We start from the raw sequence: 14,433 nt of genomic DNA on the forward strand, positions 1-14,433 counted from the left end.
AATGGTGTTGTTATGTTGGCTCAGTGATGAGCACAGATGGTAACATTACAAAGCAGAAGAAACAATTTTAAATGAAAACTCCAATCCAAGACCTTTGACCTGTGACATACTTTCTTTTAAAATCAAACTTAGTTTATTAACTATGTACACGTTCTATTTAATCAATCGAGGGAAAAAAAAGAGGAACTCACCCTCTGCTGAATCGTTGCATGTTTGTGCTCCATTTCCCTCTTCTCCATGGCTGAATCAATCACCAGCTGATCCAACTTAAAAGTCAATTCACACAAAAGAAGAAAAAAATCAGTTGTTTCAGTATTCATTCTGCTGTTAAATAACTAAAATATACTGTAAATCCTGTAAATACAGTCAGAGCTGGGATGATTCAGATTAGCTGACTATAACTGAGCCTTTTCGGGTAACCGAGAGAGTCACTAAGTGGAAATTGAAATTATGTAACAGGCTGGTATCAATAGTTAAAATGAGGACCAATCAAACCAGGGTGCCTGAGGAAATGAGTGGTGGTGAGAACAATCACACCTCTCACCTCTGCAGCCAACTTCTTCATGTAGGGGTCGATCTCATCCAGCAGGTTGTAGCCCTGCTGGAACAGCGAGTACTGGGCATTCATAAATGACAGCATCTGTGTAGGAAATGAAAATTAACTTTAAGAAGTGCACAGATCCTTCATGCTTTTTTTGACTATATTAAAAGAATAAAATATCGGCTTACAGCATCTAGGATCTCAAATTTCTTCTTCGCCTGAAGTACATTGATCTGCAGAAAAAACAAAAATGAAGTGTTTATAATTAACAAGGGAGTGGTCATTCACCCCACCCACTGACATTTTGAATTATAAAAATATTTCTTACCATGAATTTGCAAATATGTCTGATTTCATATGTAAATTCTAATTTATATAAATTAATAAAACCCAGAAGATATACTAATACTAATAATGTTTTAATGCAGTCTAAGTATAATATGGTCAAAAATAACACCACTCTCCTTTAAGTCACTCAGGGTTAACATTATCTTTTAGTTGAAGCCCTTAACACTAAATATTATTTGACACAAACTATTAAGTTAACGCCCTCTGGTGGACATTATTATCTATCTATAACATGACCAACAAAAATAAACATCAGCTGGCCCTATGATGGGTTTGTTTCCTTCTCACTGCTGTAACAAACAGCCCTTATGCATCAGTTGGGACACAGAATGCAAAGCCTTTGCATTCTGTGTTCCAACTGATGCAAACCTAAGTGATATTTTGTGCTACGTTTAAGAGGTTACGTCCATATAGAGCACATCGCCCTGCAGCTTTAACCTTTTCCACCTCAAGACACTTAAAGTTAAAACTCAATAGATTAAGATGTCTAAGAGCTGTGAGAGAAAGCTGCCGGCAGACAAACTGAAGAAAGGAAAGAGGGCACGGCCATCACGGCGATCGCTCTGAATCAGTCTCCTTTTGTTCCCGCGGGCAGTCCTGGTAAACGTGTGGGCAAAATAAGCCCATGCTAAATGCGACCAGAGCAAAGCATGCGCCACTCAAGCAGAAGGGCTCTGGCAGACGTCGCTGCAGGCTGACAGGCTACATCATGGTCACTTTCTAATTGTAATGGCAACAAGAGGCTGTCTCGTGGGGGTGCAAATGAGTCTGAAGGGATTACACTGCTTCTTAAAACTTTACTCTTTTTGGGTAACTGAAACTGAAAATGATGCTCAAAATCAGTGCCTGGGTGTAGTTTTCATGATTTGTTACTCGGTACATTCTTAGATCTTAGTCCAGTGAGAGTATTTAGTACATCTTATATGTTGTCTTTTTTCTTTTTACAGTGTTTTTCTGACCTGTAGCACGTAGTCCAGAGCGAGGTGTCGGTAGCACTTGCGGGTGATGCTCAGCGCGCTAGTGGCTTCTTCGACCTCGTGAGGCTTGTTCCTGGGTGCCTGAGCGTTCTTCACCTGTGCTATTTCCATGTCCTCACGCACCCTGTCAAAGTGCTTTTTTGTCTCCTTGAATTTTCGAACATCCCTGACAAACAAAATAGAACAAAATACAAGTGAGACATTAGCGTTGCAGGTTAACGTTACGTCTGAAAAAACGTGTCTGGGCTGCAAAATGTTGTAGCCTGTTCTATATTTAAACACTTAAGAAAGGTTTTTGGGGGTAACAAGGACATGTAGGCCTTTTAAAGGTTGTGGAGTAATCCTTTTCCCACCTGTATTGAATATTTTATACATCTAAATATCTACAGGGATACTTCAGCAAATTGTAGGTTTACTTACTCTTTCACAAAATTGTGCAGCTGTTGCTTTACAGACCGCTGGGCTTGATCAAACAGGATCTGAAACAGGTCACAAATAAGACATTAGATGAAATTTATAATACTTTTAGACATTGCTAGTTCATTATTATTTATTCTTTGGCTTATGTCACCATAAAGTTATTATCACGGGATTTCATTTTGGTCATGGAAGCTGTGACCAGTAAATTTAACCAGACACTTTAGACAAGAGGACCAGAACCAGCCTGCCAAAGGGAGGGTATACATTCTGGCTTTTTCGCAGTTATCTCATATTCAATTTTACAACAATGATATCACCCATGACCAGCCATACTACCCCAATGTAATTAATATACATATATATAAACTAATAAAAAGCAAAAATATTGACAATTATACAAGGGAACAACTCTGGAAATATTACAGAAAAAAATCCTGGCTAATTTGCGAGAAGAAAACAGGAGGAAATTTACAAGAAAAAAAAATTTTTAGAGAAAAAAAAAAGGTCAAAATTTACTAATGAAATATTTGCAAATTTACAAGAAAACTGTATTTCAATTTTACAGGAAATTCTTTGGCGAATTACAGTCAAAGAAATTTAATATATCAGAAAAAAACTGCCAAAATTTATAAAACAAATCAAATAAGGATAAGTTTATGAGAGCAATGTATATAATAGATAAACTCTTAAAACAGACTATTCAATTAAACAAGAGAAGTACTTTTAGTGATTTACATTTTATCATTATTGCTTTTTATTTCCTACTCTAACATTTCTTTCATCGGGCTGGCTTAGTGTGGAAAACATCTCATTGCTCATCATCATTTTTGCAAATGCATCATTTATAAAATGTGAATGCTATTGTTTATGTGGTCCACAAAGTAAAAAGCTTTCGACAAACCAGTCAGCAGACTAATATTAGAATAACTGTAAATAAATAAGTACATATTGAAAATACCATATGTTGATGCCCAATCAAATTAGTGCAGCAAATGTATATTTATTGTATTGCGTGATGTATGAACTTAGTTCAAATGTAATGTAGCATTTCTTATTCCAAGTCTTTTGGAAGAAAGCGACAATGTTCCTATTGTGATATGACTTTCAAAGTAACCAGCAGAGGGCGACAAAGCCCAGCTGTTTTCAAAAGATGCTCGTAAATTATGGAAATCAGACATTAATGCCTGTTTGAATGAGTGGAGAGGCAATGATGCTGTGACTCAAACACCCCTGCTCCAACACAATAACATGCTGCCTTCAGTTTGGCGTTTTACATTCGAGATCCCTCCTCTTCCCTTTCATGCTCAGAGAGTACAGTCAGTGTGCAAGAGCTGCTGCTGCTAAATAGGTCACTCGGGCAGAGAGGGAGGGAGTGAGGAAGTAAGCAAGAGGGAGGAGAGGAGGATTCTGGTACAACACAACACTGCAGTCTGCATTCAGCACAGGGTACAAACCAGTCAAACTGCCAAGGCCCACGTGTCCTTACCACAACCGAGCAGTTAGACTGCTTAAAGGGTTTCACCCTCATCCCGCTAGAATAATTGGATACATGCGTTTTGGTATGGATTAGAAGATTTGAGTTTGCCAGGCTGTATAAATAGGCTTATGAGTGTTTTAACTCAGGGATTATAGGCGCGGATGATGGGAAAGACACTCTGCTATTGTTGTTGCTGTAAGCTGTGTATAGAGGGTATATGACAGACTATTAGGGTCAGTGATGGAAAAAAAAGAAGACATTGTGTTGGTGGTTGTGCAAAAACACAGTTTTTTGTTGTTGGTTTTTTTTATCTGTGGCCAATACACCAAAAATGGTCCCATAGTTCCAGCTTTTTCTCTTATATTACATTTTCTGTTTTAAAAATTTTGCAGGATTTTCATTGATAATTGTACAATTGCCACAGCCAAAATTTGCCATTTTTTTCTTGCAACATTTTTTTCCCTCCTAAATATGTCATTTTAATCTGATAAAAAAAACACGAGTTATCTCATGAATTTGCTGTTTTTTGTCACAAATTTGCCCATTTTGTTGTAAATTAACAACTTTAATCTAAAAAATAAAAAAAAGAATGTCAGAAAGATTCTACAAACTTAACTGTGGGTCAAATGGAAGTGGTACTTTTAAATGGATTCTCTTGATGCCTCAAAGAAACGTGTTTGTTTTGATGGTAGCAGCCCACCCATTCGGCACTTTGCTGTAATGCTAGTGAGGCTAGCTGAGTAACCTTTCCTGCTTCTTGGAAAGTAAAATGTTTAAAATGGCACCCTGTTTGGCAGTAAACAGGTCTGATAGTGCATATGTGGTCTGCCTGTTTCCCTGAATGTATTTTAACAAGCTCTCAGAAAAGTGAAAGTGGTAGCTGGAAGTTTGGGCCATCAGGAGCTTTCTCAAACACGTGATGCCTAAAACACGAAAATCAGCAGTGCAGTGGTGTATGGCGGTCATAAACTCTCCAGGGTTGGATTAGTTTAAGCGTCGAGCAGACAGAACTGAGGTGGACTGCGGTTTAGAGCAAACCGCAGTCTTTAAAAGTTGTGGGCTCACCCAGCACACCTCTGTGATGTTTGTGTGCGGCAGGAGAACTGCTGTGAAACTTCCTGGCTTGGGGGGAAGTGCAGCCTGTTGCATTCCGGAGCTATTTTTGTGGCAAGCTGACACCCTTGTTTCACCGGACCAACATGCATCAGGTTGTCACTGCATAATGCAAATGTAATGTAATATGGGGGTCTGGGGACTGGTTATGATTTATGAAAAATGATGGAAATTGTCAGACTGGACTTCAGAGGTTGATTCCTACCTGTCACACTTAAAAAACAGACCCAGTTTTCCGTCACTTCAACTTTAGTTTGAACCTAAAGTCACAGTGTGGAGCTTCAGACTAATAAATACAGAAAATGTGTTTTTTCCATGTTCCCATTTTTGGTTTTTATGTAGTCAGAGATAATATATTTCTGTTTTGATTGTCTCACATGGCTCCACAGAAACACTGTTTGTGGCCTTAAACTATAGTAAGCATTAGGTAATTTGGAGGGGCAGAAAAAGCTACTAAAGATCAGAAGCACTGTGACAAACCAGCTAACAGCTGGTGGTAGGTAACAGACACTGGCTTGCAAACTAGTTCAATTTACATAAATATTATGTTTTATTTAATTTACATTTTTTTCGATCTAGACTAAGAAAATACTTGGAAAGTGTAGATTTTTAATACAAGTATACGGATGCTTTATCTTTTAAACATCAAATATTGGCCTGCTATACATTAGCATGTAGTTAATATACTAACTGTACAACATCTAATTGCCATCATAACTGTATTAACAAAGCTGGGATACAAAAGACAGAATTACAACTTTTAAAAAGTATTTTTATCCTACATTTCTCATAAGTTTAGTGTTCAACAGAATACTGAATTCTCTTTTTTCATAATCTTAGTCATATATTCAGTTTTGTTAATTTTTTCAAATCTTATTTTATTACTGTTATATTATTCTATTACTGTTAGCCCTGAAACAGGCTGGTGCCCTGTCCTGGGTGTATCCACCTCTTGCCCTATGGCAGCTGAGATAGGCCCCAGCCCGCACACGGCCCTGAATTGGATAAGCATAAGAGAATGAATAGATGGATGGATGACTGTTATATATGACATTTTTACTCACTCACAGGATAAAGCCTTCAGTATAGATCTGTGGAACTTTTAACAATGTTTGTTTTTACTGTATTTTTTATTGTAACAACAAAAACTGTATGATTCTATTGTCTATCTATCGTTGCTTAATGGCATCCCACCTGACAGACCAGCCATGTTAATTATGACAGAGTGCCACTTTGTTTTGACTTGAAATCTTCTTAGCAGTTAAATGTTGAGAGCAACAGACATTTCATTTCCATATTTGACAGATAAGCACAAACTGTAGAGTTAATGTCAAACATAAGTAAGTCCAAGAGTATCTGGCACACCTTCAGCATGCTGACATCAGAGCTAAGGAATGAAATGGTTGAAGACACCATTACAAAAGACTACTGTACTGACTATCACTTTTTTAAATCCCTTCGCTGATTCCACCAGCATGTTCAGACAGAATGATGTGATTTAGTCAGTCAAGCAATTATCTCAAGCCCACTCTGTGCACAAGAACACCTTTGTCAAATCGGAGTGGGTAAAAACACACTGTTGTTTTTAGACTTTATCCAGGAAACCATGCATGCTTCGTGTCTCTAGGTTTGGATTTGACTGTGAAACTGCAAGTGCGTTGGGTAACGACTTGTGACTGAGAATACTACAGTTAATCCTCCTTTCTTACGGTCAGCAGAAATTACAAAACCAAAATGCAGCATTTGAGCCCATAAACTCCGAGCTGGGAGCCAAAGGCTGTTGTCCCACATACTTCTATACAACCAGATTACATAAAAATGGATTTAATTAAAGATGTTTTAGGCTGGAAATGCAGGACAAAAAGAAGCACTTATTTGTATGCACTATGGGAATGTTTTTCCTTTTTGGAAATTATTTGGATTGTATATGCCAATGGTTGAAGTGTGATTTGTCCAGGGCACCAATGATCTATCTCCTTGAATGCATTTATAAAGAGAGCACTGATGGTGGGTCTACTGACTTGTGCCAAACTAATCCTTTTGTTTTGGAAAGAATCTCAAACTCTGATAATAAAACTCCAAAAGGTTGATTCTGTTCATCTGGACGTATCGTTTTCAGTGGGACTACGTCCAGATGAACAGAATCAACCTTTTGGCATTTACTTACCTGGAGGATTGAGTAAGCATCAAGACATTCTGACAATGAAAATTTGGACTGAACAAAAGGACACTGTTGCTTGTGAAAAAAAACATTTGGGAAGGGTCATTTGTAAAAAAAAAAAAAAAAAAGGGGGGGATGGTCAGGGAGCAATCAAACAGGTTTTATGAGTTATTATCTAAAGACAACGGAAAAGCATTTTGTGATGCATGTCTGACAGCATGTATTAGATATTTGGCAAGTGAATATTACCCAGTAAATTACTCTAAAAATTATATTAATCCACATCAGTGTCTTTGAACTTCACTTTTTCTTTTTGTTGTGTTTTAATGTTTTGGATTTAATTCATTTCAAATTCTGAAGTATAAAATTCAGAATCTTCTTTACAAAAGTAAGTTTTTTTGCAATCACATACATCGCCCCCTGCTGACCTTTAAAGAGGATGCACATTTATGGCACTTTCCAGATCAACACGCTACACCCATTTTTTATACTGTTTAGAGTTTTTTCACATAATTTAAAGCTACAAACAGCAGCTGGTTCCTTCATTCAAAACTCTGGAAACAAGGAAAAACAGCTAAGCTAAGGCACCAGTGAAACAGGCCTAGAGACCAGTCAGTGACCCCTTTATCTAATTACTTTTGTCACTAAGAGGTTACTATGGTTGTCAAAGGTTTACATGGAAGATGCAGACTTGTCCACAAACACTTTCCACAAACTGGTCATGTATAGATTTAAAATGTGCTGGTTGGCACAGCTTTTATTTTGAAGGTGAATGTTATCCATTTCTGGCTTGTAAGTAAGTAAAGTAAGTAAAACTTTAGTTATATAGCACCTTTCAAGATAAAAATCACAAAGTGCTTCACAGAAGCTAAAACCTAAAAATAAAAATCAACCAAAAGCAAGTTTAAAAAGATGAGTTTTTAGCTTGTGGCTTGTGTCTCAACCGTTAACTTTCACTACAGCTGAGGGAGTAAGTGTGGAAGTTCTGCAGAGAAATCGGCGATTTTCATTGGAAAAAACTGCAAGGTGACCACAGCATCTGCTAGCAACCAAAGCAAACACAAAGAGGTTTTTGATGCAGCACCCTCTTAGTGACTGATTTTAACTCGTGCCAACATCGTCCAGTAACTACGCTACGTGAAGTAGCCTTTAAATTATATATCCCTTGTTAATTAATCCACTTTAAATATGCTGGTGACACCATTTTCTTTCTTTAACAGGTGAAGACATTAAGACTGTTTCAATTTTTTATGTTTGTGTGCCTTTAAAAACATGAGATGGATCCATGGGATGGATGAAACACATCACTGAAAAAACAAAGAAAGTATATTTGTTCAAGAAGACTGTTGCTGCATAGCATGGGTGATAAATAAACAGCTGTAAAAACTGATCTTAAGAAATTGAAGCATAGATCTAGTTCTGCAGCCTTATCTAGAATAATCTGGTCTGCAACGGCCAAAAAGGAAATTAAAACTACTCACAAAAATTAGAGGCAGAAATCTCTAAGGAATCTTAAAACAACAATGAGCCTTACTGCTATTTAACTTGATTTCCATGTAGTGGTGTATCTAGAAACACCGGTTGATAAAAAATAGGCTAATTCAAATTGTATTATAGCAAGCTGGTTGATTTTTTTTTTTCTTTTTGCACGAAACCCTAAACATATTTTCTCCGGACCGCAAATCCCATCCGTTTTTGCATTATGACCTCTTTCCAGTGCACAAAGATTCACTCACATCATATTCTCCCTGTGTCAGCCCTCCCCCTCATGCCTAATGTATGTTCAGAGAGTCAAACACGTGTCAATAATTTATCGAGTATTCAAATGGAGCTTTATGGCCCAATTATGTTGATGCTGCCGCCTGTGAGAAAGAAAAATCTGTTGTGAAAACTTTGAGGGGAAAAAGACTCTCAGGATTGGAGCTATACTTGGCCTGCTGGTGACATTCACACAAACAGAGCCTGTTTGTTCTGTTGTGTGGTACTGGACTGGCAATAAAGCCAAGCTATCAGGAAATGGAAGGAAGCAGGGCCAAGACTCTTTTAAACTTGTCCCGTGTATGTGCTCAGACGCCGTTTTGTATTTCCTTTCTGGATTTTAAAGGCATCCAAGTATGCCTGTGACAAGGGCGGCTGGCACTCCGTGGCCACATTTGTACCATGCCAGATATAACGGTCATCATTTCTTATTCATTGACGCTCTGCTGGAGTCCCTTGACTACATGAGCGCCACGCAGTAAAAATCACACACAGTGTCGTTTCTGAATAAAACACAAAAATACTAAATAAATTAAAAATAAATGTTCCTACACATCATTCTCATATCTCAGAGGATTCCCTTCTATCACAGGGTTTCTGCAGGATTTTTAAAAACCAACATCAATTAGTGTATTGAGATCAAACAGTGCTGAAATGATGCATTATATCTGGGTTTTTATAAGCAAGCTATAACTACTAGCTGCTCACGATTATTTAACACAATTATTAAAAGTATACTTAACAACCAAACAAACAAAAAACTTAATCTTAATTTTTGGGGATTTTCCTGAACTTTAATTATACTTCAAATGAGCAAATGAAATAAATAAATATGAAGTTAATTAAATCTGCCACAGTCTGGTGGGGAGTGAATTTGGACTTTTATGGAGAAGCAAAAGAACAGGATGTGCTGAAAGGCAAAACGGGAGATTTATTGAAAAACAGACTGTGGCACAATAATCGTTTTATCAGCACGGCCCCAGAGCCTCTTTGGTGGTAATTCATCAATACTGCTTGAACTATAACTGGAAACTAGAGCGCTTTCTTTACCTAAACTGTTGTTGCTTTCCCACCAATTCTACAAACTCATATTCAAGTATCTCATTAGAAAGATTACACATTACAAAACTTATTCTTGCATAAATTAAATTTAGAAATGAGCCCCTTTCTTTTAGATGGCCGACAAAGCTCATCTTGATTCTCCTTCTGCCTCCTTATGTGTACTTTTTTCGTTTCCCACAGGTGTGAAAAGTGTGGCTGAGCTTACACTCCAGTGTTTGTATTTGTTGAGAAGGTCATGAGGATCAAGCAGCAGGAGGTTAACGGCCGCTGTGGGGATTGAGGTTGTTAAAAGAGAGTTAATTGAGCTTAAAGTGGACTTTAAGCACAATTAACAATTCCACCTTCATATTCTCGGACTCTACTAGAGGAGATTTGCATGATTTACAGTTTAAAAATTTCCTTCTTTTTGTTATACTGCCTCCTGCCAAAAGAAGATTTTAACTGCTGGTGGATGGAGATAAAGGTTGGGACTCTCAGATGACCACAGAAGAAAGCTGTTGATCACTGACTCACAGGCGTTACCTGAACATATCCTGACTGTATTATTTGAAACTGTGGGCATCTCTAAAGTGCAACGTTTTTCTGGCATATGAAAAATGGCGCGATATGGCAGCCTCGCTTCTGTCAGTCTGCCCCAGGGCAGCTGTGGCTACAACCGTAGCTTGCCTCCACCAGTGTGTGAATGTGAGAGTGAATGAATAGTGGCATTGTAAAGCGCTTTGGGTGCCTTGAAAAGCGCTATATAAATCCAATCCATTATTATTATTATTATTATTATTATAACTGAAATACTGTGGTATTTCTGAGGGTCTGCAGAAAAACTGGACAAAAATCTGTCTATTTAAAACCATTGAACATTATTTGATCATTAAAACCTTGAATTAAACTACAAATTTGATTGCTTACTTGTGAGTGAGAAACCCAGGAGGATTTCTTTATTAGGCTTACTAAAAGGAAATGAAAAGTACCTGCCAATGGGAGATTTTAATAACCTGGCAACCGTAATTTTGTTTTTATAAATGGCCTTTAAATGAGCTGTAAAGGATAATTTAATTATTCACTAACCATTAACACAACCTTTATTAAAAGGTGCCCCGTTGGTGAGTATTTCCATATAAAAACAACCTAAGGAGACACTGTCAGTGTCTGCCTTTCAGTGTGAGCTGTATATACTGACATTAATGCAGCCACAGATGGTTTCAGTGACCATCAGTGTTAAAATAAAAGGAATAAAAGGCCCTAATGTAGCCTTAAATGCCAGTTAAAATTCGAATGATACCACTCTGTCTCAGTATAATGTATATAGAGTGCATGGCTGGCTTACCATGTGGTAGTTTATGATCTCTTGCAGGCTTTCCCCGCATTTTTCCAAGCACTCCTGCACAGAAAATAACAAAAACCAGTCTTTAACTGCACAATACATCCAGAAAAATTCTCATAATAGTCTCACGCCACAATAGTTTCATTTTTGTGAATAAAAGAAGCAAATAAAATCTGTCAGAAACTAAAACCATAATTTATATGAATTCTGCATGGAAGAAAATAAAAAGATCCACAAAGCTAAAAGTAAGTCTAAGCTGGTTAATGTCACTGAGCTGTACCATGTACAGGAAAAAGAGCTATAATTGCAGGACTGATTCATGCCATTTATTTTTATTCGTTTACAATGGAAACTACAAATATGAACAAGGCTTTAATAAGAAACTCACAATTAGTCATACAGTTGAAGCCAAAAAGGCTTTTAATAGTACTTAATGTCAGTAGCAATGAAAACAGTTCAAGACGCCGGAGTCGTGAGTCGAGCCAAGAAGTAAGTTTCCAGGCCTGATTTGATCCTCGCTGACTAATCTGTTAGTAATCAGGTTTGTTCACACAAAAACAATGTCCGAGGCTTCTCCTTGGACATTAGCTGCTTTTTGAGGCTAAAAGAGGCTGATTTTTTTTTTTTGGCTGATTTTTGAGGCTAAAACCTTCCACAACCATATCGACTAAAAGACAAATGAGGCCAATAATACCAGATTAAAGTCTGTGATGGATAAAACCGAGGCTTTGTTTCAGAATCTCACCGAGATCATTACGTCCTTCTTGCACTGCTGAGACAGATCCCGGATGCCGTTGACAAAGAGCTTGTTGGCGCTGACATAGGCCTTTCCTGCTTCGATCATTCCACTGCATAGCTTCACCAGCTGTGGACAGAAGACAGACGAGGGGTTAAATGAAAGATGTTGAAGCTTTCAACACACGCATCGTATTAGCAGGGCTGTAGTTCAGCTTAAGGAGATGACGATGGGCAGGCCTTGTATATCAGAAAGAAAAGAATCTGTATAAGGCCAAGGCCTAAAAAAAAAAAACTGGATTCATTTAAGAAGGAGAGGTCATTTTAACCGCTCTGAGCAAGTCTTGAATGGTCAAAAATAAAATAAATTAAAAGAAAGATGTTTACAGCCTGGCACAAAAATCAAGGTTGAATTTTTGATATTATCCATCTGGACACTAGAGTCTGAGGTATAACTAACTTCAGTCACAGGTGTTGCAACCACATCCGCGTGTTCACTTGCACCATCTAAGGCAGGGGTCTTGAACTCCAGGCCTCGAGGGCCGGTGTCCTTTTAGAGACCCAGGGTGAGATTTTAGATCTCACCCTGGGTCAACACACCTGAATCAAATGATTAGGTCATTACCAGGCCTCTGAAGAACTTCAAGACATGTTGAGGAGGTAATTTAGCCATTTAAATCAGCTGTGTTGGATCAAGGACACATCTAAAAACCTGCAGGACACCGGCCCTCGAGGCCTGGAGTTCGAGACCCCTGATCTAAGGGTTTTAAAAGCGATGGTGTGACAGCAACTTATCAATCACAACTCGTTAGCCAAAGACTATATCTTGGATACTTCTCCTCTCAAATGTTGACTGAAATTAGCAAATAGGCCTATAAACAGAGATTTACAGAGATCACAGGAGAGGGCTGTTTTCCTATAAATATCCTATAATAGTTCCAGTATCTATTATTGTAACTTGACTCTCTGCAGTATAACTCAGATCTAAAAAAGTAAAGTTTATTAAACAACTTATGATGGATAAACTGCAAATAAAAACATGCTATTTTCCCTTAAATGCTCGTCTAGCAAACCTCAGATGTGATGAGAAAATCCCTGCTCATGCAGTTGCACATGAATGGGGATGCGACCTGGCCAGCCAGCAAGCAAAATTAGCCTTTTCTGGTCCATCTTTCAGTTTCTTGTAAACCTAGCGAAGCATTTAATCTCAGGTTTTATCATTTACAAATATATGTACAAGTGTCTTTTTATCTATTTGCTTTATTGCTAACCTATAATAATTCAAAGAAGGGATACTGTTTGTTTATTTTATATGAATTTGCTTTTGGTTATGTTAATTTAAGTTTTAAAATTTTAGTTGAATAAAAAAAAAGAAAATTCTGGATTGAAATCTTGGCCTGGTTTTCATATGGTGTTTCCCAATTGCACAACATCGAATGACAGTTTTGCATATGAAGGTGTTGCAATGAAGACCTGCCTCCAGGTATCCATGAAGAAGAGTGTTGATGAGTTTGAGCAGGGTTAGTAGAAAGCCAGTTGACATCTAAAGAGCATATCGAAATTACAACGTTAAAATAAAATCATGGCAGCGGCATCGTGTTTGAGCGGTTAACGCTGTTGCAATACAGAAACATTCCTGGCCCAACCTGCAGGTCAGCTGGGGCCATCTATTGAGTTTGCCTGTGTGGGTTTCCTCCAGGTGATCCTCCCACAGTCCAAAGACTGGATTGCGGGTGTTAAAATTATACTGCATGTCCATGCATGTCTCTTGAATGTAAATAAAGATCGCACTTTCTCCCATGTGTCAACACCTATGTGGTAAATAGAAGTCTGCTTAACATGAGGCTCCGTGTGACCCATCACTGAGGTACGATCCACGCTTAAGGCCAGCGGTTTTTATAACTCAACATCACATGCTCGAGTCACAACACTCAAGCTTTTGTTTCTCTGCGTTTTCAGCTCGTCATCGCACCTGAGCCCCAGACGGGAATGGAGTCATCCAGCTGCATGTGTGCTGTCTATCCATCACCTGTGTTCACATATGGCAGTGTGTGCAGGTGGGCTCCGTATGTCAGCCCCTGACATCAGCTAGCCACCCTGCACGCATGTAAAAGAGCCAATGTTATCCAGGACTGGATAATGGACAGCAGACACCGGCAACTCAGCATGAATGTTTTTGTGCATTTCCAAGAACATTTTCTCTGTCAGCAGGTTTTTTCTGTCTGCTATAACGGCTGCTTTGTTTAGCTTCTGGTTTCATGAGAGGAAAATTAATCTCTTCTAATTTTTCACTCTGTGTTCTAATGCCAGGTTTTCTGCTTTTCAGCACCCGTCTTCTCCAGCAAGACTCATTTCCTCCCAGCTGCTAACCAGACATGAATCTGATGTGGCCTTTTCTTTGGTTTATAAGCAAACTCACCATTAGCCTAGCATTATGACTGAAAACAAGGCTTTACCTATCCTGCTATTAATAATATTAACAAAAAGCTTGCTAAAGCTCACCAGACAGCCAGTCTGCAG

General features: G+C 38.2%; 1 protein-coding gene across 3 annotated transcripts in view; it reads right to left on the reverse strand.

The window, feature by feature from the left end:
- Window positions 1-14,433, reverse strand: part of acap3a (ArfGAP with coiled-coil, ankyrin repeat and PH domains 3a) — a 67,260-nt gene that overhangs the window by 21,481 nt on the left and 31,346 nt on the right. For all 3 annotated transcript variants that reach the window (XM_080295517.1, XM_026153313.2, XM_080295518.1), the window contains exons 3-9: window positions 11,924-12,043; window positions 11,182-11,235; window positions 2,287-2,345; window positions 1,849-2,032; window positions 730-774; window positions 545-640; window positions 192-266 (exon numbers count right to left, since the gene is read on the reverse strand). In XM_080295517.1, coding sequence (XP_080151643.1) covers window positions 192-266; window positions 545-640; window positions 730-774; window positions 1,849-2,032; window positions 2,287-2,345; window positions 11,182-11,235; window positions 11,924-12,043 — 633 coding nt within the window. The remainder of the gene's footprint in view (window positions 1-191; window positions 267-544; window positions 641-729; window positions 775-1,848; window positions 2,033-2,286; window positions 2,346-11,181; window positions 11,236-11,923; window positions 12,044-14,433) is intronic.

This window comes from Astatotilapia calliptera, chromosome 20 (genome assembly GCF_964374335.1).
Source record: "Astatotilapia calliptera chromosome 20, fAstCal68.1, whole genome shotgun sequence".
Lineage (NCBI taxonomy): Eukaryota > Metazoa > Chordata > Actinopteri > Cichliformes > Cichlidae > Astatotilapia > Astatotilapia calliptera.